Here is a 24,508-nt window from a genome sequence, read left to right as displayed (position 1 = left end):
ATCATTGTAATGTGCAACAAGAGCAAGAGTTGTGTAATTTTGTCAATATAGTCCCCGGCCCAATCAATGATAAAAGATCCTATAAAAAGAAATTAATAACATAATTAAGCCACAGTGGATCACATTGATCTGGGTTTTTTTTGGACACTATGATGATTGATATTTGCTACACGGGTGGTTTGCAAAGTTTGATTTGATAAGTTGGACCATTCAAACTGCGGCATGTATTTAGTTAAGTGTGTGTGATGACTCAGCACGTCGGTTAAGCGCCGTGCAGTCTTATTTTCTTTGGACACCAAGTGCTTCTTAATGGGTGTGTAAACAGTTTAGCTAAAGACGCCGCGGAGGAAGAGACGTAAAAGCATTACTTGTGAGGACTTAAACAAAGATGGGATCAAGAACACGTAAAAAGAGCTGAGCTGGATCTCACTCCCGGTGACTGCCTGTCAATACGACTCAGAGTGCGACGCATCTGCAGGAATACAATAAGTAAATGTACGTGCCCATGTATACTGTGTAAATCTCTCGTGATAGTATCTCATACTATCATATCATACTGCACAACAGAAATTATTCTACAGCATGTAGATCTAAAGACGGAGCTGCTTAAACGCTTTCCAACAGGAAAACGTTCAAAATCTTAAATCTGATCTGACAAAGCTAAAACAATCAAACAGGAAATAAATCAATCTTCCGTTGTTTTTCTGTCTGTTTTCTTGTTTTCTGAAGCAGACGGCTTGTTGTTCTGTGCTCTTTTGTGCACATTTCTGGTGCAGGAAGTCCGTCTTTAGGTTTTTAGGTCAGGCTCAGACTGACACTTCCACCTCTTCCACGTCAGTCTATCTGTGGTTCACAGATGGCATTTGGTGGATGCAGCGTCAGGTGTTGGGATGATCTGTGAAATTTCAGCGAAGATAGCAAAGAATGCTGGGAATGAGGGGAATCCCAGTCATGAGGGAGACAAGTGGAGGGTGTGGTGGCTGAAGGCCTGGAGGTCAGCCGGTGACTCTCCAGCACCGCGTCTGATCGCGAGACCCTGTGGACAAAAATGACAGGACAGCACGTGTACACATTTAAACCATTGAGGTTTGGAATCATGGCAAGTATTTGCAACACAAATGATTCATCTTCATGTTTCACAGATAATCAAACAGTAAACGACAATGTGTGCATGGTGTCAAAGAAAAAATGAATGGTTTCGTGTCTGAAATGAGCTTAGTCAATGCAAATTAGGTCCAACAGGCGATAATAACTGGGCTCTTTTGTCAAGAACAGGCCTTACATAAGCCGGGGAGGGTTGGTTGTTGTGCTCGTCTGTTCCTGGGTAGATCAGGCCTATTAGAAGTGACAGAGTGGCTCCTGTGTGCACTTAGGAAATGTAGCAGATCCAAAAAACAAGATTTCAATAGACTGGGTGGAGACACGCAGTGAATAGAAATGAAAGGTGTGTCTTGAGCATGCAGTGAGTCTGTTTTGAAATGTTATTGCATAAGCAACCGGTCACTGTCATTTGATGTACTTTAGCTCTTCAGTGCTCACAAATTAAAAAGTCTCTGTATTCACAAAGTGACTGGCGAGGTGCAATTTACTGCAATGTAGCTGGATAACGAAACTTTGAAGGAGGAGGGGTCAGTGTGGAAGGAAGAGATTGATACAGTTAACCCCATTAGGCAGACGAAGATTGTGGGAGTGAAATTTGACTACAACATTCAGGTAAATCTTTGTTTAACCTTTTGTACAAACTGTTAAACCAACCAATCGATCACTGAGTACTGACCACGAAAATTTGACTTATTTGAACTGTTTTTAACTTTAATATACAAACTTTTCAGTTAAGGGAATAAAACGGGTTGTCTCCTTTAAGAAACTTCTTTCTTTTTGACATTATATAAACTAAAAGGATCAATGACACCACTTGAAAGAAAAGAGTTTCAGAGTGACAGTGACATTTCTTTTTGTTATGCCTCTGCTCTACAATCTGCATTTTAAGAGGATAAACATCTTATATCCAGCTTGTTTCTTTCAGTTACTGCCACTTCTAGAGCAGGTTGCTGATTTATTCCCTCCTCCTTTCTTTTTCCTCACTTCTCAGTCCATCCTTCAAACCTGTCCCCGAGCAGATTGTCTCCTCTCCGGTGTCATTTTTCAGGGCTTTTCGAAGAGGACTCAGGGTTGCTGGGAATGGAGCCTGACTTGTCCATTAGTTATATTAGCACCTCTGCGGGGAGGCTCTGGTTCCCTCTCCTGTGGCCGGGACACAAAAGCTCAGTCCTGCTTGCCATTATCATTATCATTTGGAGCTGGTCACTGCCAAAAACAAAGATTACTCAAACCTTGTGTGAGCCAGACTGTGTGTTGTGACCTCGTACAGACAGATACCCATGCTTTTTCATCTCCTTTTAAATCATTTGACAAGACGTCTGATTTCCTGATCAGACAAACCTGATTGGGCTGAACCGAATACATTCATTTACTGATCTGGATCATTTGAATGCCGTTGTGAAGTTTATTAGCGCGTGATATGATAACAAGCTGTGGAATTGCTCTTGCTGCTTTTTTTATTAGTTCACTTGAAGGCTGTCATTGTTTTGGGCACCTTAAGGAAATTGAAACTTTCTTCACTACTTGCTGAGAGTGGGATGAAGGGGATTAACACCGTGATGAAAAGAGCGCTGCAGCTTTGACCTATTATTCTTCAGTTAGCATTGCCTTTTCTTCTTCAATAAAATGCTGGTTATTTTAGGGCACCTTGGGAAAGAAAATCTTTTGGACAAACGCATGTAAAAGGTATTTTGATATTTACCAACAGCTGAATCCCGACGCAATCTTTTTCTGTGTGAATTAGGTGAGAGTTGAGATAATTCCTATATTGTTGAGTGACTTACAAAGATTAAGGAAGATAGTAGATTACTTTGTTTTGTAAAATGTTTCTTAGCAATAAATCATATATTATTAAAAACCCTGATTAGTTCCTTTATAAACCTTTATTTAAACATGCATTTGTGAGATGAGCAGCAGAGCTGAGTATGGAGCATATTAATCACGCCCAGGAAAAATATGCCAGATCTTCTCTGCCAATGCCAACCAACTTTTCTTTGTTGTTAACTTCAAAACTAAAGTCAACGGCAAAGAAAACCTGTTTAGTATTGGCAGGGAAAATTCCGGGTGAACTAGAAGTTGTTGCTCTTTCTCGCAGCACGAAGGTCACAGGTTCAAATACCGGCCAGGCCATTCCGTGTGGAGTTTGCATGTTCCTCCCTGTGTGTGCGTGGATTTCCTTGCTGATACTGTGGTTTTTATTGTTCCGTGAAAGACAAAGGTGTGACACACGTCAAGGTTCTGCGCAGATGTGGATCTTTATTTGTGAACCAGCTCATTGTTTCTTATTGTGTCTCTTTTTCTTAGGCTTTGCAGAAGAACGGACAAATCTCCAGCATGACGAGCCTGAACGGACACTCGGAGGACAACACGCTGGCAGAAGGTGTGTGTGTGTGTGTGTGCATCCTGTCAGTACCGGTACTGTTTATTTACTGTGTGTGTGCGTGTGTCTCTGGGAGCTGTTCATGTGGTCAGTGTGGTGGCGGTGTTTGTGTGTGTTTGTGTCTGGGATTTTCTCCAGCAGAAGGTAAGCTTGTTTGTGTGGGGTCGCCTTTCAGTGTGTGAAAAATTCTTGTCCGCAGACGTTTTTATGGCTCTGCACGATCCACTTGATCCCGAGCTAATCCTTTTGTTAACACACGGGGGACACCTACATGGGATTTTTTTTTTCCTCCCCTTCGTTTTTTTCCCTCAAAGCCACACACACTGTGACACACACCCACATACCAACATGCTCTTAACCCATCAGGTGATTGTATGTAAATAGGAACTGACCTGCACACACCTGTTTTGTAAATTTGTGCTCGGTCATAGTGTAATGCCGGTTGATCAGATGGATGAGAGGGGATTTAAAGCTCAGCATCTCCTTCTGTGTGAGCAGCTGCAGCGGTGTGACCCTAAACCAAAGGTGCAAAGTCACAAAGTAATTTCAGGTATTTGTACTTCACTATTAATAGTGTTAGCAGACCCTGCTCTTTTGTCTTTTTATAAATAGGAGACCTGCCAAACCATTGTTCTTACTATGAAGATACAAATCCACGAGCAAGTGGTTTCAGATAAACATTAATCAGCTTTAAATTCAGTTTCTGCTTAAAGTGACACATGCACCAACCTGCTGCTGCTCTCTCCTGTCTCTCTCTAAATCTGACCGTGTTTATTTTCTTTTCTGTTTCTATCGTGTTTCCCTCCATCTGGGAGGGCTGCAGGGCCGTGTACGCCCTCCCTAAATATTTAGTAGGCCGTGACCCGGGCCCCAGCACAAAGCAACCTGTGCACTTCATAATATGTTATGGCCCAGAGGAAGGAGTAACCCTATACTGCTTAAAACACAGAGATATGTCACATACCACTCTGTCAAATAACCTATTTAATAAGCTATTTAATGAAGCGATTCTGTCCGTTCATAGTGAAACCCGATACCCTTTTCAGAGCGGGAGAGTTGATGTGGCTGGAAGACGAGTGGAGAGTCATTCACTTGTTGAAATAGTTTCTTCTGTGCTCATGTACTGTAAGTGAATCAGCGATGTGTAAAGTTATGACCAGAATTGAGGGAGTCGACATATTTACCTTGTCGGGAGTGCTTAGATCTTGTGCATTTATGCATGCAAAAATTGAGGTGCCCCAACATTTTATTCCCATGCGCCATAACCAAGTCATATCAGGTTTAGGGTAATGTGATTACTTTTTCCGTCACAAGACAAGAATGGATTCAGTCAAGTCCTCAGAGTTTTGACCTGATTTTTTTTTTGTCTATTAGATTTAATTTCCATCCGTTCCATCATATCATGCGCCTCATCTATCCTGTTTAAATTACCGTTCTGTCCTAAAAGTCCTGCAAGCCAGTTAGCAAAAGCCTTTTAAAATAAATCATACATGCTTCATTTCCAGAAACTGGGAATTACTTCCCGAGCAGAACAGTTCTAAAGCGTTTCCTGGTTCATCAGACCATGCACAAATAAATGTGTTTCTTGACGTGCAGGAAAAATTCAAAGGAAAAGGAACGTAAACAGAAAATATGGTCCAGCATTTTACTGCTTTTTAATCAGCCAACTGTTCATTTGGTACAGCGTCCTACTCGCAGCAAGGTCGTGACATTTCTCTCACTTAGAAAATTAGGCTACCTGTGTTCGGTCGTCAGTTTCTTGGGATTTATCTACGATATTGCAGCAATAGATCATCAGTAGCGTCAAACTAAGCTGAATAACCTGCATGAAAGCGCCTCACATTCCCTATTTGTGAGTCAACAACCCCACGCTTGCTGAATGCTGCTTTACAAAAACAGGAGGAGCCAAAAACCCCAAAAAGGGTGGATTTGAAACGCATGTTGGATGTAGATGAATGTCTTTTCTCTGTCATTCATCAACCAGTGCCCGGCGTCAGTAGTTGTATTTCATGCACGACGAGACGTGATACCGACCAGCGTTGTACATCCACAGAAGCTGCTCCGTGTCACACCGATTCTGCACGTTTCTCTCTACCACCAGGTGCTCTCACTCGCACGCCTGAAAACAGGAGATAAACGGCACAAAACTTCAGATGCAAGTGACCTTCATGTCTGCAGATTAAAAGAGTGCATGGGAGTGAAAGGAAGGGGGCATGCATAATAGGAGGGGGAGAAGACACAGAAGTGAGAAGTATGAAGGACTATCACGTCCTGGCTCTGCAGGACCCCCTTTACAGCCTGATAAAAGCAGCTGTGCATTGTGGGAGACAGGAAGAGAAGAGGAATCTCTGATAACAACAACAACAACAAAAAAAATCAACAAAGGTCTGGCTGCACATCAAAAGAGCAACACATACGCAAACACACAGCCACAATCTCTGTCTATCAGGTATGCCAGAATGTTTACGATTTGAGGACCGGCCCAGACTTGAAGCTCCACTACACAAACACATCGCACACACTACACACACCATCCAGGTGGGCCTGAAAAACATGTTTCCAGCAGTAAATTATTCATTATTCTAAGACCTTTTCTTTTCTTTTTTTTTTTATTTGAAAAAAAAAGGAAAGAAAAACAGAGTATACATTGCAGTAACAATATTTTACTCTATCATCTGTCAGGGGATGCTTGATTAAATCCTGGAAGGATTTGTTTGAATTGATATCAAAGTTTGTAAATTGTCCAGAGTTAGATTCCCCAGTGCGTCTGTTCGTGGCCGTTCCCTCTGTGAACACACACACTCGGGTCCGCATATGGTCGTTTGGTTCACACGAGGTGAACATGTCTGGCAGTGACGGTTTAGAATCCCTCAAGCAGTTCTGATGAAAACTTTACAAATAATTAACTGATGTATATTTCAAAGTATGCGCTTCGTAAGTAAATGAGCGCAAATTCAACATTGAATTGGAACTTCTCTGGTAATGAAGACTAATTTAGGCTTCTTGGGTGCTGTGCATACATGTGGAGGTGGCCTGATTTGTACACAACAAAGTGAAAACAAATAGCTTGAAAAACTGAAAAACCCTTTAAAAAAAGCTACAGACTTTGAGATGTAAGTTTTACAACTTGCCTGCAGGTAGGCTGAAAAAAGCCGAAATGAATATTACATTGAATTTTATAAGAGTCACTCAGAAGTCTTTTGCTGCAGGAAAAAAGAAATATGAGAGTTGGTGCCAGGAAGGAGTAAAAATAGATAAGGACAAAGACAGAGTCATTCATGACTGGTGCAGCTATGTATAACATCCGCTGACAGTATCAGTTAGAAAAGGAATGACTCCTACACAGTGAATCAAAAGGGGGAAAAAAAAGTATCTTTCCAGATCCAGTGTTGCTTTTATTGTTACAATATAAAACAAGAAGGACGAAAACAGACAGTTAAATTGCACTGGGAGGTCAATTTCTTTAAGAAACAGTGTTTACCATAGACACTCAATATATACAAAGTGGCATAAAAGATGGATGCCTATGAATCAATACTTGGAGGATAGGCAGAGAGCCATTGCACATGTGAAATAAGCAGTTTATAAGCACTTTTATGGGTAAAAAACTGGACTGTGGTCATTATTCACCACTTTAAACTAATGTTTTTTTTATTACTTTTTAAAGCAATGTAGTAAAAGTGTAATTGTGAGGAGGCATGTTGACTTTTGTGTTTTCCATGTAGACTTTCATTAAAGACCGCACATGTATGAGAGCTGCTAGTTTTAGCCGGGATGCAGTGGGAGCTCAAAGAATGACATCAAAGCTGACGTAATTCTCTGGCCGGGGCCGAGGCGGACCCTCCCAGATGGCTGACAGGCTCGAAACATTTTACTGGAAAGCATGAGGGGGAGATAGTGCTGACTCTTCAAGCGCGTTTGAAAAAGTGTGCGCTTTAATTGAAGTGAGGCCAGTCGTCATTCGCAGGTTAATTATTCCACATCTGTTTGTTTCATCATGTCACTGGACCTGGAGGATGTGGTTCACCCTGTTAAATCGATCTAATGAAGTTCCTCATTAACCCTTTAACATGCAGTTTGACCATTTGGTCGAACAACGTTTTATATGTCTGATTTAAAAGTTTCAAGTTACTTTGAAGGTGTGTGGTGGTTTAGCAAAGCCAACGTTTCATGCAGGCTGATGATTGTCAGCGTTTTAAAGAGTCCCAGGATACATTGAAGAGTCTTGGGTCTTGTTTAAAGAAACTTTGTCTGTTTTTGAAGATACCAGTTCAATTCCTGCTCAGGTCTGGAAACTAGATTAAAGAGTTAAAAGTCTCGTAGAAAGAGTCTTTTGAAAGAATCTCGATAAACTTTAAAAAAAATCTAATTTGGAATCAAAGAATCCAAGTTTCAGTAAAATAATCTGGGTCTTCCTTTAAAGGTTTTTCTGTGTGTTTCAAGAATGTATTTTAAAAAGTCCAAGGCGTGTCCACATTCGCCTGTTTGATCCGGACCAGACTTTTCTTCAGGGAAAAACCGTTTCGTTTGGGCGATGCGAACACACATTTTTTTTTAAAGTTTACTTCAACACGGTACGGATAAAGATAATAACTGAATGCAACAAAAAATATGAGGTCATGAATAGTAACATCAAGACAGCCCAGTTATTTAGTTTGTCAAACTGTATTTCACACATTTCGGTAGTTCAACTATGTCAAGATGTCCCTGGTTTGTTCACGAGTTTCGCCCTTCTTGGTTGCAGGTGTAAACTTTTACGAGGTAACAGACTTGGAGTGTGTTTCTACTGGAGGCATGCACGCGTGTGTTTTTATGTGTGGCCATGATTTCATCCCAGGATGGACTTACTTTTGCTTTGCCCCGGGGAATGGAATGGCGGCGTTGCCAAGACGTTCATCACGCCTGTGGAAAGGACCTCTCCCTTCGCATCAGCCTCGTCTGATCTCTGCCAATAAGGCTTGAAGCTGTACGGTCATCCTAATGCAATCCAGCCCCTGAATCCACTTGGATATTTGCCCGCGTTTGTTTAACATTCCAGCTGACAGTGTTCATTACAGCCGGTGATTCTGGTTCAGATGTGGGATCACTTCTATTGTCTTCACACTGCAAGATGGAATAGCTCTCTTCCTTGATTTGCGCTGTGGCTGTGTGCAAACTGATCTGTTAACTTGCCGCAAGACATCAGAGTGATTTAGCTTCCTTCAGGAAAAGGGAGAATGTCCCAGAGGAAAGTGTGAGGGAGGTTGAGTTTCAGACTGGAGTGTTTGAAAGCCCACATAGCCCCTCGAGGTCCATCACTGTCCAGTCACAAGTTCAATTATGCTCATCTGTGTGAGCACGTTTTATTTAGTCGTTTGTTATGAAGTGGGTGCTTTAAGGCTGTGCTTCAGGGTGTAACACGATAACAGAACTTTATTAGAAAGCTGCCATTTGTCAGCTGCTATCTCAGCCTAGAAAATCATCAAACAGGAGGGTTTGCTTTCATTTCATCAAACGCAACTTTTGATCTGATGTTTATTTGGGTCAGTGAAGCAGAGGTCCACTCTCCTGCTCCTTTTCAGCCAGATCCAATCCTCCCACACTGAAAACATGATTAAAACATCATGTTATTAAATCAACATTCACATGTTGATGTGATTATGTTTTAAGTGTATTTGCTATACAAATTGATCAACTTATAAAGATCCAACACAGTATTTGCGTTTAAACCTCTAAGCAAAGTTTTCATGCTTTTTCCCCTTGAAAGCTGGATGCTTCATTATAATTTTCTTTTTCCTACATCTATATCTTGCAAATCACGATGGCTTTCATCTATCACAGGATATAAAAATAATGGATTCCTCATGTGGCAACAGGCTGTTTTATTAGCAGTTTTCAATCATTAGCCAGTGACATATTGGTGTTTCAATAATATCTGGGCTGATCGTGAGCAGCAACTCTCCACTCTGCTGATCAGCAACAGTCAATAAAGTCAAACAAATGTTAATTAAATTCAGCTTTCCGCTGCAGCTGGAAACCAGACTTGTGTAGGTTCTGTGTACGTTTAATGCGTATCTGTCAACAATCATGCATCAAATAATAGACGATATGATTATTAACAGGCATAAATGGAAATAGTTCGTTCCATCATGCTGTTTTTTCCCCCCATGTGAACGACACTAGAATCTGTGCCCAGACTTTGACTGCTGCTCTTCACTACAGATGCGTGGCTGTATCTCAGTTGGTGAGTTCAACAGATTGATAGCTTTATGACAGGTACTCCATCTATTTCACATTAGTCTCTCAGGGAAATGTCTCTCTTCTCCTTCCTCTTCTGACTTATTTCTTACTGTAGTGTTCTGCATACAGCCACCTGCTGTATTGGCTGAATCTGCTGGAAAAAAAACCCTGGAAAACATGAGGGTCAGAGTGAAACTTAAGATTTCAGAGAGAAAACCGAAACATTGCATCATTATGAAGGAGGCTAAGCTCACAGTAGAACTGAGAAGGAGTGGTTCGGTTGTATGGTTCAAGACTTCCAGATTTACTTTATCTGTATTTTAGCAATAAATGATCAGCTTTGAAATCAGTGTCATTTTATTCTTGAATTATTCCTCATCATTTGTAAACTGTGTGTTGGGGGAGGAGGATGTTTTAAAAGCCCCATGTTTGGAAAGATGAATCATTTTTGGAGCATACATTAGAACAACAGTTTTAGCACTAAAGTTTGAATTCTGTCTATTTGCCTTCATTCTTGAGAACAAAACATCTTTGCAGGCCACTTGTAAAACTGGATTGGCTTTTAAATGATAGCCGTCAATTCTCCCAGTACAGTTCTATGCTCATGATAGGCTCCCACCAGGACACTCAGACCCACCCCCCCCCCCCACCCCCCAAGACCTGCTCGTCTCCACAGGCACTCCTCTCTCATCTTTCCCGGCATCAGGGAACCTAATCTCTCGCCACAACTTCTAACCTCCCCCAGGCACACGGTGGATTGAAAGAATGGACCAAGAATGTGGCCAACCCCTCCTTTTCCTTCGTCTTTAATAGTGTTATGCCCCCTGCTACAATGCTGCAAGTATCCATACACTCTAATAGGTCATTTTTTTTAAAAACCTCTAAGCCTGGTATATGTCAGCAAGGTGGAGATTTTCACTTGTTTCCAACACAGAAATGAAGTGAAGTCTTGTTACATGACACTTCAGCAGTCTGCCTGGACTTAAGTAACCAACATTTGTTTTAAAAAAAGGCCTCAAACCTTTGGAGAAAAGATATAGAATCATTTCACTCCTGAGGCCTTTTCATTTAATGGTAGACTTAAACACTCAATTGAGCTTAAATGATGTATTAAGCTGTAGATTTCTTAAGTTTACATGAAGCGTCAAGCTAATGGATGTTTGCCAGATGCTAATGTAAACCAGATATGACCATGAGACTGAGGAAAGAAAACAGGATAAGCAGTCAGGAAGACCAGTTTTGAGCAACAGCTTCTAAAGCTTCTACCTTCTTTTAGTTTAGAAAATCTGCAGAGATATTTGATATGTGTGTAATTTGCTTTAAAACACACACCATTCTCTTCCTGAATTCTCCAACACACTGATGCTCAAGATCACTCCTCTTTGCTCATTTGTAAATGTTGGCTAGTTTCAAGGCCTCTTCAGGCCCCAGGAGGAGCTCTTCACAACTTCACTTCCCCCATTTCTACATTCCAGTTCGGAAGACAAGATCGAGCTTTGCAACAAGGGGAATGTCAAATGGTGCAGATAATCCAGGAATGCAGAGAGAAACGTGAAGACAACAGATGGCAAATGTTGGCTCAACACACTTTTCTAGAAGAAGTGCAGCATCCTTTTTCGCTTCAACCTCGAGGAAGACCAGCTGCGACTGGAACAAGCATCCTTGATCTTAAATTGAACTCTCATCATTTGCCACATATTACGCAATGCTCTCTCTCTCTCTCTCTCTCTCTCTCTCTCTCTCTCTCTCTCTCTCTCTCTCTCTCTCTCTCTCTCTCTCTCTCTCTCTCTCTCTCTCTCTCTCTCTCTCTCTCTCTCATTGTTTTGGAACAAACAGACGCGCAACAAGCGAGACGTCACAGCCTTATCTCCTCTCCTCACGCTACGTGGCGTCATGTACAGTCCCGGAGAGAAAGCGGAAAGGTTGCCGGACAGAACGTGCAGAGTGCAGAGTGCATGTGATTCGAGGAAATGGGCAAAAGGAAGAGGAAATAGTGATGTCAAGAAATGACTGTTTCCTGTCCGACATTCTTATCCATCCCTCCGGCCCACACGCAAACAGCGGGAGGGGAGGGATTGGGGGGGGGGGGCGGTTTGAGGGGATAGGAGAGACAGAGGGGGGGAAAGTAAGAGAGGATTAAAGAGGATTGAAGTGTGTATTTGGGTGATAAACGGCAGTATGAAAAGGAAAGAAGAAGAACAAATTTGTAGGAGAAATGAATGTGAATGAAAAAATCTCTGTGATCTGAAGCCCTTTCACACACTGCCCTTGGTTCCCTTTCCTCCGATTATTTCAACATCATCCTTTCTTGGAGGACTAAAGAGGCGGTTTTCTTCTGGGCTGTCCAATGATGTCATTCAGCTTCTTTACAGGACACAAAAGAGCCCCTCCGCCCTGCACCCCAACCCCCAACCCACCCAGCCATTCAGGACCCCTCCTCAAACATTCCTGAACCGAGGCACGTTTTCTGATTTATCAAGATACGAGGGGCGTCACCCCCACACTCGCTGCACTGTGTTGTTAAGACATAATGGCAGCTTAAAAGTACATTACTGTGCTTTATTTACTGTTGTGACTCAGGAACTGTTTGAATCCAAATAAGCCTTTTATTTAATAAGCCTGCCTCGGTTTGACAGTGTGTTTACTATTGTATCATCTCTTATGAGCTTGTCAAACTATATATTGTTTACAATCGATTAAATATGTAATCCAAAGTCTTAGTCTATTCTTATGGACATCTGTGGTGTTTCAGGACGTTTTAATAGACATGGATCTTTGTAAACTCAGGCTTTACTCAAACATACTAAAGTCCATAATAGGTTTCAATTTGTAATATGTGTTGATTTTCGGTTCTACTTGGTCTTACATGACTCCACTCAGTGACTACTTTTGGCTTTGCTTGTTCAGTGGGTGTGATACAGTTTAGTAAGAAAATTGAATTAACCCTGAGAGCCAACTGACACGAAATAACACATTTGGAGCTTATAAAACCACAGAAGTAGCTTTTATTTAGCATCTTTTGCCTCACAGTTATTCAATAATATAGTATTCTCTCTGCAGACGTTCACGTTTCTTTACAAGTGTAATGACTTGTGGATTGAGATACAAATAAACCGGGAAAAAAAACAAACTTGGATAGTTTTCTTCGATTCTAATCACTCAAAGATGAACTATATAGATTCTCTCAGTCTTTCCAAGACATTGTGGTTTCAAAAAAACAAAAAAAAAAACCCTCTCTGTGTGTATGGAAGTCCAGGAATGTGACTGATGTGGATGAGTCACATGGAGGAAGGCAGGCAGGAAAAGAGAGACCCATTGAAGGTGTTCACTTTAATTCCCACTCACATTGACTCATTGTCCATTCAGCACAATATACTGTCGCTGTATTTATTGCGCAACCGGTGAAAATCGTAAAAATACCTTTTTGATGAGTCGCTACAGTATCTGAATGCCTCAGTGGTGTGTGAGAGTGAAATTCTTTGTCAGTGACTGTTCACGATACAGCCACAGGGTTTTACTCTGAACTTACAGTTCCTTATTATCCCACTTTAACATAAATATCATTTAACCTTTAAATTAAAACATGGTACTTAATTTACTGATGATTTAAAGATGAGACAAGGGGCGGGACGTGTTGGAAACACAGCACCTTTTAAAACTTTAATGATATAAGAATAATGTCATTATCCTTTGGAAACTTGAGCCGCAGGACATCACCCCTCACCCCTGTTCTCACTCTGCCCACCTCTGATAAATAAAACATGACGCATTCACAACTCTCTCTGTTTCGTCGCTCTGATAAAAATCTCACAGGAAGAAGTGTTAGAAAGTGAGGGGGAACATTTTTTTCTAATGTTGTTTAGAGTCACCTTGTTACCTTTTGGTTAGATTTAAAAAAGAAACTTTTCATTGGTATATTTTAAATACCGGTAATGTTATACAGAAAGGGACTTGTTTGCTTCTTAACTTCCACCATGCAGGAATTAGTGGATGGGTCAGCTATAAGCATACATTTTTTTTGTTTACAAATTTAAGCAATAATAGTCTAATGTGTAAGAAAACGAGACTTAATGCACATAATCCTCGTGTCTGTTCTCTTCTTTAAAAGCAACATTAGTCTAAACAAACTAGCTAATATACACTTATTTATTAATATGTGGACAGTCTGAAGAACCGAGTGATTCTGGGCACTGTTAAAAGACCTGGACATGATGAGAAAGGATGGGCTTCATGCAACAAACAAAAGTCTCTGAGGATCATGACAGATCCTGTCTGCATGTTAGAGATAAGTAAATAATTATATTAGTGGTGTCACATGCGGGCCTGCAAAAGGCACCTCATTCAAGAAGGAGCTGGCTTTTATTGACAGAGGTGAATTCTCTAACTCTGCTATAAAAAGCTACAAGCAACAAACACATTCGCTCTTTAAACAAACCAAACAGGTTTAATTCCAATTGCTATTTCAGCAGCATGTGAAATAGTCAGTGACTACTGATTGTAGGACAACTTGTCCACAAATGAGATTTCAGATTTTTTGGGAGAAAATAAGTCCTGTACAATGTAGTTTTACACATTATTTCTAATCAATATTTTCTATGCGTTTCATATATCTAGTATATGTCCATATATATTTTGTATAGTATAATATGGCTTTGTTACTCGCGAAGAATCCTGCTGTGATATCAGATGTTTTTACAACACATAAGCTCAGGACAAGTTCAGGTTCTTCATTGCTGGTTGATGTATATTACACACAAATGTTATATGGACTATAATCTGTACCCTGGAATTCCTGTCCATAGAACTTTAAAACATCTGGCGCTGATATTTGATTTGAATTTTGCAGCTTGACCTGTTTATCATTGAAGTTTCCACTGAGTTAATATTTGGCCCTCCGGAGCGCAGCTTCAAGTCTGGGTGCTGCTTTTCAGACGACACTCGATTAAAACTGTTATCACCCTCGTGGGAGCCTTCGAGATGGAATTCACACATTCCTGCAGGACAATGCTGAAGTGTGACAGATCTGATTATGCTGGTATTTACCTGAGGATTTATCTGCATTCCTCTTCGTCTCTACTGCCCCGACACCCAAACAAAAGCTGAATTAAATGTGTCTGCATTAGAGCAATTGAGAGGGACTGATTAACATTCACTTTACATACACCTTTGTCCATGATTTGGGTGTAGGATCCTCAGATGAACTTTGCCTCAACCAAGTGGAGGTTTTAAGGCTTATTATGGAGTTAATTGCTCCGGCGTCATAATTTTTCTCGGAATAATGTGTTTATAGAAGCCGCGAAACTGAAAGAAAAACAATCACTCCTGTTCGAGAAGAGTTGATTGCCATATTAAGTCCTGAGATTCCCTTTGGGTTTCCTCCATGAACATTCCTCCTCATGACTGGTGACATGAACCTTGAGATATAAGGGAGAGGGAGCACAGTGAAGAAAGGATGAGTTCTATTTGCCCTTTCCAGGGGAATTGTGAGAAAAATGGACCCTCATGGTCTCAAGGCCGGGGAGGGAGACTGTGGTGCCTCCACACATCCTTTGAAGAGAAGTTTCAAGTTAGTGTGTGTGTGTGAGACAGTGTGCAGTATGGATGAGAGTGTGGGCGTCCAAGTTTGAGCAATAGCTTAGGATTTTTTGGACAAAAAAATGTCTCCTTGAAAGATCACATGATGAGTTCCACTCATCATGTGGACGCTGAGGTCCGAGGGAGTGTGAGAGGAGAGGAGAGGGGGAGGGAGGGAGGGAGAGGAGGGGGGGAGAGGGGGGGGGGGGGGGGGGGGAGTTCATTCAGAACAGCTGAAGAAAGGAGGTGGGAGGAAGGGGGGGGAGGCAGGGGTGGTCCTTAACATGACATGTGTGTCAGTCTGTTGAAATGTGTGTGGAGCCCTCTCTCCTGATCATACTGGCTGAGAACCGCTGGAAGAGAAAGAGAGGACGACACAGCTTCTGCCCGCAGATCCAGTTCAGACGTTTTTGGGCACAGCCAAGTGAAATAATTTACTGAGTGTGCAGAAGAAGAAAAAGTCATTCATCATAATCAGTGTAAGAAAATACATAACCTTTTTTTTTTTTTTAGCTTAATTGACATTTTTTAAATTTTTGGCAAACGGATTTTTTTGCTTGTGATGCTGGGAACAATTACTTTAACAGGTAAGACCAAGATTTCAGTCTTAAGCAAAGGCCAATTCAGTTTCATTGATTGCTGCAAATGTGATTCTTTAAGAAAATTGATCTTTCATGAACCAATCAGTATTTAAATTTGCCATTTTATAATTGATGATTGTTTTGCTTTTCTCTATCGTCCAAACCACATCCTGCAGGTTTTTCTAGCAGTGAGTGTGTATTGGCATATAGACTAAAGGCATTGTTGTCCTGAGGGTGTGGTTGGTCAGCATTGAGGTTAATAAAAGTCCCGGCACGGGTGAGTGATTCCAGTGAGCGGTGGTTTCTGCTTTTACTGCCTCAGCGTGTGAATAGTAAAACAATGCTCGACTGCTGCTGTCATTCATAGTATCCGGTAATATTCCCAGCACTGAACTGATTCTGTCGATGGCCAAAACAAACTTCTATGCGAGCCAAACTGTTCAGTATACGTCTCAGCCACCCACCAAACTTCATGATGGTGTAACAATACTCACAGAGACAATCTGCAAGAAGGAAATAGAGAAGGATGCGTTCAGAGAAATATTTCTAAGCCTTGTTTTCATTACCACTCCTTGACTCCGTGTCGCCATCTGAGCCAGCCCCATCCCATCATGTGAAGTTTTTCATTAGATTAGAGTAGGATCCTAATTCCCAGGGGGGTTTTTCAGCTTAGTGGCCGAGGATGGGAGGGTGGAGGGAGAAAGAGTCGTATGGAATTAATTACATGCCAAGACTGATTCTTCTTTAGGGATCTTAACAGGTAGTGATGGTTCAGATGGAGCAAAGCTGGAATGTTTTGTTTTGACGGTGACCTCAGGTTCTGGTTTCAGTGCAGGAATGCAAAGCCAAAACATCAGTATTGATAGAAAGTAGCGTTTGTGTGTATTGTGCTCCTGGCCAATTTAACATGCAGCCACAAGAAGGAGACAAGTGATGTAACAGTGGGTGATGATAATGGTGTTGAAATGTCGCCTGGAGCCACAGGGACACTTTGACCACACCTTTGATGCAAATGGGGAGGGGGTGCAAGGAAGCCTCCTTGGGCTCGTCTCCGATGGGGGAGGGGTGTGGCTCCTGTCCTGTTTTTTTTTTAACTGACTCCTATTGTTTCAAAGCTCATGAGCCAGACTATAGTAATTACAACAAGGATTTGCATATATCAGGCAAAGTTTGTACATCCTATGCAGGAAGAATAGCTTCCATTCAACTTCCAACTGCCTCTCCACCCACCCCCCCACCCCCCCCCCCCCCCTTTCATTTACACACAAGCCCAAAGTAGTGCTGAAGCAGGCACAACAGAAACATTATCTGGTGTCTCTGGAGACCGGTGTAGACTTACAAACAATCGTTTTCTGGCTGCAGTGATGATATTTAACCTGAGAGTCTCGCCTTACCACATGCTCTCACACTCGCATAAACACAAAGCCTGTGGCCAACAGAAAGAAGCGTTTCAACCATGAATGTGTGCATCCAAGTTATGTGACACCCTCGAAAGCCAGTTAGCCCAGACACCCCCGCCCCACAACGCCACTCCCTGTCCCTTTCCAGTGTCCCCCTCCTCAACCCCCTGCAGCCGTCTCTCTCCTCACACTCACACATTCTTTCTGGGTACAGTCGTTGCTCCTCCTCCTCCTCCTCCTATGCACATTTACTCCCCCAAAATCTGTCTCGGGATGTTAACAGTTGTGTGTCTGGAAGAAAAAAAAAGTAGGGTCAGAAAACAAAGATCAAAAAGAGGGGAGAGATGCCAGTCGTCTGCTAAATCAACATGGTTCCTGTTTTATTATGTAGATACACATGGTCATGGCTGGCCTGGTTGCTAACTATATAGCCCCTCCAACACGTCTTTACAGAGCTGTTGTTAATTGAAAAGCAGTGGGTAGGAATAGTGCAATTATGTTACAAAACTGGCTCTTTTCAGCAGTGCAGCATGAATCAAATTTTCTATTTATATTGTTTTCTTGCGTGACTTGAAAGAGTTTCTGTTCTTCTGGGCTTGACTTGCCTGGTTAACAAGTGTGACTGGACAACTGCTTTAAATCTAACACCTATTTGTGGAAAAGGGTCTACAGGCAGGTGACAATTGTGTCTTTAGTAAACCACATGGTGTGTTTTTTTTGTTTTTTGTTTTAATAATTACATCAATTGTGTAGAATTACCAAACTCTAAATTTCTAACTTCCTCTGAGCAGCAGAGTCTTGATAATAGAAAAAGCTGACCAACCCCCTTCCTTTATTTTCAGAGGCCAGGGAGGGTTAGAAGGCTATTGTGTTGCATGCATGTGTGCCTTGGGAAGGGGGTGGCTCCCCATCCATCCTGCTGTGGTGGAATTTGGGTCAAGGGGATTGGGACTTAATTTAAGGAGGGGTCGTAGAGGCCCATTTTGTTTGGTTTGAATACTCCATGGGCACAGATGAGAGATTTATTTTCCGAAAAACAAATAAACATTCTTGAAATCCCCCAGTGTTTAAATTTAAATCATGTTGAGCAGCCTAAAATAATTTTCTTAAATATGGGGTGAAAGGCATAGTTCACATTCCTCTTAAGTTGAAACTATGCAGAAGATATGGGTGTGTCCTCACCAACAACAACATTGTATGAAAACTCTTATTTTCATGATAAAGAAAGTATTCCAGCCATGTTTTCCCAAAGATTTTACCAAATGTATTAGTCTGGTTAAAGAGGTTTCTTCTATTTTAAAGTGTAAATATTCTAGGAATGCACAGCTACTGCGTGAGGCTTCATGTCTATAATTTAGTAAAAGGATGTAGACATATGTGGGCGCGCAGTTGTACATTCTTGTGTGAGACAACAACAGTCATCTTTCACAAATTATAGAGATGTGCTTACAAAGTATTCACGGTGTACAGCATTTAAAAAAAAATGGTTACAGACAAGGTACCCTGTTTTTTTGTATGAGTTGTGGAGCTCTGTTGAAATAGTTTATTCTGTATTTGATGTGAGCGTTCCTAGTGAGTGACAGGGAAAGACTTGTGGGTATTCCCCACTTTGCACATGGTGTAACAATGTAACTTGATATCGAGGCATTAAAAGTCCTGGGAATTTGTTTTGAGAGTTCACGGGTATCAGATGTGAGGTTTCCCAGACTGTAGTGAAATCTGAGGGGGCCTGGGCATGTTCGTCATCCCCCCATGCTGTCATCTGTCAAAACACAGATAGATGTGGCAGACAGGAGCTGTGTGCATATGTGTGCTTGTTTAATTAACCAGAAATGGATAAGGATAATAGAATAAGTGCTGCAGGTCAAGCACTAAAAACACTATAGAAGTTTATTCAATGTGATGCTTGGGTTTACACAGATAATTGTTTCAATTTCAATATTTCTCTGTCATTGGGCCACATTACCATTGAAGTCTGGTCTGACAATGAGCATTTTATAAGTGTCACTGCTTTAAATATTTTTCTCTTTTCCATACTTGCATAGCAAAGGATTAACTGTCAAACACTTGATAAAGATCTGCCCCGGGGGGGTTGCGAACTCAGCAAATACATTCTGTTTCACATACCTGATTATCTGCAGATGCAAATGGTAAGGTCAATGGCTAAATAAAGCATATTGTTTTAACAGTGTTTTCCTCCAGTGATATGCTACACTAGTCATTAATTTAACTGACTTAAGTAATAATGACAAAAACAATTCAGACACTAGAGATCCTAGCTTCATTGGACAATTACAAAGGTCATTCAAGATATTTCTTGAGGATACTCGAGTCAAAAGGTTCAAACAGAAATGTTATCACTCTCTCACAAAAACTTTGTCTTTCTTGTCATTTCAGTTGGCCAGCCAGATACGGTATCTGTAGCTCAGAAGGAAGACGCTTCTGAGACTATGGAAACAATCCAGGATGAAGTCACTCCTCAAGTGAATGGTGAAAAGGGGGAAAAAGAGTCCTCTGATGCAAATGACATCACCACTGTTGAGGAGAAGGCAGCAGAAGAAAAACCCAGTGATGCCAACGAAGTGGGATTCAAGAAGATCTTCCGCTTTGTCGGCTTTAAGTTTACACTGAAGAAGGACAAGAGCGAGGAAAAGGACCCTGTGAAGTTGCTGACGGTCAAAGATAAAGAAGGAGAGGAGGTCAGTGGGACAGATGAGCCTGTGAAGGAGGAGGAAGCAGCAACTCCCGAAGAGAAAAGTACCACTGAAGAGAAAGAGGCTGATACTGAAGCTTCTACGGCTGAAGCTGAGGTCACTAAAGACACGGACAAAGATGAAACCACCGATACTCCAACTGAAGGTGCTGCTGCAGAAGCTACTGATGAAGCAGCCAAGGAGGAAGGAAATGAAAAAGAAGACGAGACCACTCCACCTTCCCAGGAAACCACCCTGTCCCCCTTCAGGAAGTTCTTCAGTGGTGGACTCTTCTCTAATTTGAGAAAGAAAGCCAGCATCAAGAAGACAAAAGAGGAGCCGGAAAAAGAGGAAGCTGTGGAGGAGGAAAGCACGAAGGCGGATGAAACTGCTGCGGAGGAAAAGGAGGAAAACGTAACAACGGAGGAGGAAACCAAGGAGGAAGCTCCAGAATCTCCTGTGGAAGAAAAACCCGAGTCTAAGGAGGAGGCTCCAACCTCTCCGGTGGAGGAAAAATCAGAAGCTGCTCCAGAGGCCGAGAGCTCTGTCGAAACTCCAGCTCCTGCAGAGGAGACCAAACAAGAAGACCAAAAGGCAGAAGATAATGTGGAAGAAGAGAAGGTCCCAGCAGAGGTGACAACTGAGGCTGAGCTGCTGTCATCGCAGGAGAAGACAAAGCCACAGGGAAGCCCCCTGAAGAAGCTCTTTACTGGAGCTGGCCTGAAGAAGCTCTCCACTAAGAAGCAGAAAGCCAAGAAAGAACCGGAGTCAAAGCTCACCGAGTCTGGGGAGCAGGCGGCTGAGCAGCTCCAGTCATCCACGGAGTCAGCAGAGCCTCCCAAAGCTGAAAGTGGTCCCTCATCTCCAGAGGAGTCAGGAGAGCACGTTATCGCTGTGGAGGTGACACAGAATGAGTCGAGCCAAGAGGCCGAGGGTGAAGTTGCATCTGATGGGGAGAAGAAAAAGGAGGGCATTATTGCCTGGTCTTCCTTCAAGAAACTGGTGACGCCTAAGAAGCGTGTTAAAAGACCATCTGAGAGTGAAGATGAAGCGACAGTTGAAAAACCAGGGAAGTCAGCCACCCTGTCCTCCTCGGAGAGTGCTGCTCTAGCGGATAAGAGTGTCGAGGAGGAAGCAAAGGAGGAGAAGCCTTCAGAGGAGGAGCCAAAAACTGAAACCACTGAAAAACTGGTCAGCAGCACCGAGGAGCCCAAAAGGAAAATGGACACCTCTGTTTCCTGGGAAGCATTAATGTGCATGGGTGGACCCAAGAAGAGGACCAGGAAAACCTCTGATTCTGATGATGAGGAGACCAGGATTGAAGAGGACGTGCCTGCAGCAGCAGAGGTGGAGCAAGAAGTCAAGACCGAAGCTGCCATTGTCACCTCCCAAAATACTGAGAGTGAAGGAGAGGCTGTTTCCTCACCCGAACCGCTAAGTCCCCCTGAGAGAGAGTCTACCTGGGACACACTGAAACGCATAGTTATGCCAAAGAGTAAATCTAAAGGTGATGAAAAGCTGGAAGATTCTACCGAGCAAGTCCAGTCAGACAGTGAAGTGCCAAAAGATGAGTCCTCGTTCTCTCTGAGAAAGCTCTTTCCTGGACGCAGGAAAAAGAAGGTTGAAAAACAATCCTCCACAGACCAGGGCTCTGGAGAGGAGGACTCTGACACCCCGGCTGTGGTGCCCATGTCAGAGTATGACCAACAAGAGGACTCTGAACCGGAAGCAATAGCAAAACCACCTGCCATCCAGATTAAAGTGTCAGCGGTGTCAGCTGAAGATAGAGCTCCATCATGGATCCCAGCAACTGTCGAAGACCCTGATGAAAAACAGCTGAGTGATATCCCCGAGGAAGCAGAAAATGCCGCCACACCAAAGTCAATTGACACTGACATTGCAGATGATGATGCTGATGATCAAGCTGCGTTTGTCAAAGCCTCGGGGCGCACAGGGCGCAGACTGTCTACCGCTGAAGTGAAGCCTGTCGCTCCGGCTCCAGATGCAGCAACAACCCCTGTTCCTCAGTGTCCTGAGTCAGAGACTGCAGAAGAAGTTGTGGAAGCTATCGACGCCAAGATCAGTGAAATTCCAACCCAGATGTCTGTGGCTGTACAAGATGTTGCAGTTGAAGCAGCTTCTGAACAAATTGAGCATGAACCGACAACTGAGACTGCCACGTCCGTGACAAACACCATCTTGCAGCCACATGCTCAGGATGAAGCCATGGCTATCTGCACAGGTCTCGGTACCAAAGAGATTGCCAAAGTGGCCCTGGAGAAGACTGTGCTCGCACTTGTGGAGCCTGTGACTGTAATCCGTGATGCTCTCACCTCAGAGGTATCGGTGGAAGACAAACCAGCAAGTGCTGAAGAAGCAGCTGTTGTGAATGATGAACTGCTTCAGGCCCAAATGCATCAAGTTGAATCCACCTACCTTGAAGCTCCAGTTGAAAGTCCTGAAGGCGATGCATCACATGTCCAGGCTGCCAATGAAAGTATGGAGGCTGAGATTGAGAAGATTGGAGCTGTCAGCACCGTGGTGGAAGAGTCTGAGGTAATTCAGCCAGCTGCAGAGGCTGAGAACTCTCCTAAAGTTGCGATAAACACTCCCATTACACCGACCTGTGAAGAAATTGTCTGCACACAGAGTGTTGAAATCTCTGAGTTGACCGTAGACACCAAGGAAGTGAAAATGGAAATGGAACAGCTCGCTGCAACTGAAGAAAATATCCCGGTTAAAGAAGTAGCTCACACCGTGAGTGAGGAGATGACATCCATATTTCATGGAGTTCATAGCGAAACATCCACCGTTTCGAAGGAGGCGGAACCAGTTAATCTCGTGGCCGTAGTTGATGAGGATGCCCCTGTTATAACGGAAACAATTGTCCTTGTTGCCCCACCCGCTGAAAAGTCTGACCAGGCAGACACATCAGACATGGTGACCGAAAAGGAATCAGTGCCAGAGACAGCCAACGCTGAACCTGTCCAGGTTGAGGAAACCAAGGAGGAGGAGGCTGTGGTTGAGACTGAAGAACACACCACCACCATCACCAACACAGAGTCGGAGATCGGCGACATCAAGGAGCAGGTCAGCGAGAAGGTCGAGGAAGTCAAAGAAGAAGTCCAGCAGGATGGTGAAGTTGAGGCTCAGAGCGCGGTCATTGCCCAGTCAGTCATTCAGGATGCGGTCAGTAAAATTTCAGAAGAGGCACCCGAAGCACAAAAGCCTGCAACTCCAACAGCCACAATTCCAGGAGCAGCCCAGGCAGTGTCGACTACAGAAAAGGAGATTGAAATCACAACCCCCATCATCACTGACACCCCAGTTCCTGTTGTTTGTGAAAAACCAGCTGCAACGTCGGCTCAGTCACTCTGTGCTGCCATGGTGGTTATTGATGCAATCCCACTGGAGGTCACAACGAGTCTTGTCGAGGAAAAGGAGGAGAAGGGAGAGGAGAAACCTAAAGAAGGTCCTAAGGAAGCTGTGGAAGTAAAAGTAGGTGAAGAAATTGTCGTGGTTGAAGAAGTTGTAGAGATAATGGCAGAGGGTCAAACCAATGAAGAGCCAGAGCAGATAAAGAAGGAGGAAGAAAGCAAAGATGATCAAAAACCATCGGAGGAGAGTCAGCCAGAGGAAACCAAGTCAGAGGCCCCGACAGAGGAGAACAATAAGAAAGCTCTGGAGGTCCACATTCCAGTCCAGGTGGTGCTGCAGACAGCACGGGTGCTTGAGGAACCATCAGTGGAGGAGGAGGCTGCCGAGGAGTTTGGCAGCAACAGCCACGAGGCAGAAGACACCCATAAGTCAACGGTGAGCCCGGTACATGATAGCAAACTCTCAGTGCTGTTAGAGGAGCCGCAGACGTCGGATTCAGCAGAGGACGCGGCCCCCAGTGAAACCACAGACGCTGCAGAGACGGAACAAGCATCATCAGCCAAGTGTGCAGAGGTGATGGCACAGGTGATTGAGGTCATTGAGGAGGCTGTGAAGGAGATCGAACCGGTGTCCACAGAGCTCACAGCAGCGTCATGAACAGGTGAAACTTACCACAGTTGTTTATGTTTGCATGTTGTTGTTTTTTTTAATTAAAAATAACATTTGTCTGACATTAAAGTAGCTCTGTCATGTTAAGTTTGGACTGCAACAGTAAAAAGTTGTTCTCAAATTCCTTTGTTATCAGACAATCTTCTCAGTATTTTTTATTTTTTTTTTGAAACATCAATGGGTCCTACTTTTATTAGGGAGTACGGGAGGGGATTTGCACTCTGACCAGATGAAAAAGCTTTTGTTCAGGCTGTGTGTAACCAGGGGACCTTTGATATCAAAGCAGGAATGCCGCCGTTGACCCCTTTCTTTGTAGGCCGGGGTCTTAAAGGGAAGCGGTGTGTGTGAGGGGCAGATGAACTTGTGCTGAAAGGCTGATTATGATTCCGCCGTTCCCTCCTCCTGTTTTTCTTCTATCGCAGGCTCAGTGTGGAGTCAAGAAACCATGTTGGAGTGTGCGATTGTTAGATTCAATTACAAAGCTTCAAAGAGTCGAGGCTAATGTTTTTTCTC

At 43.0% G+C, this 24,508-nt stretch overlaps 1 protein-coding gene across 3 annotated transcripts in view; it reads left to right on the top strand.

Moving 5' to 3' along the window:
- akap12b (A kinase (PRKA) anchor protein 12b) overlaps nt 1–24,508 on the top strand; it is a gene marked incomplete at its 5' end in the record, with an annotated part of 40,266 nt that overhangs the window by 13,039 nt on the left and 2,719 nt on the right. The window contains 3 exons of one of the 3 annotated variants that reach the window (XM_080513743.1): nt 1,647–1,713; nt 3,406–3,481; nt 19,653–23,987. In XM_080513743.1, the coding sequence (XP_080369869.1) occupies nt 3,436–3,481; nt 19,653–23,983 (4,377 nt within the window). In that variant the 3' untranslated portion in view covers nt 23,984–23,987. Of the gene's footprint in view, nt 1–1,646; nt 1,714–3,405; nt 3,482–15,779; nt 15,862–19,652; nt 23,988–24,508 lie in introns of those variants that run through there. The other 2 variants (XM_080513742.1, XM_080513744.1) reach the window with 2 other exon arrangements.

This window comes from Blennius ocellaris (genome assembly GCF_963422515.1).
Source record: "Blennius ocellaris genome assembly, chromosome: 18".
In the NCBI taxonomy this organism is placed as follows: Eukaryota; Metazoa; Chordata; class Actinopteri; order Blenniiformes; family Blenniidae; genus Blennius; species Blennius ocellaris.
The sequence above is the reverse complement of the archived record's forward strand: the minus strand, read 5'-3'. Positions and strand labels throughout refer to the sequence as shown.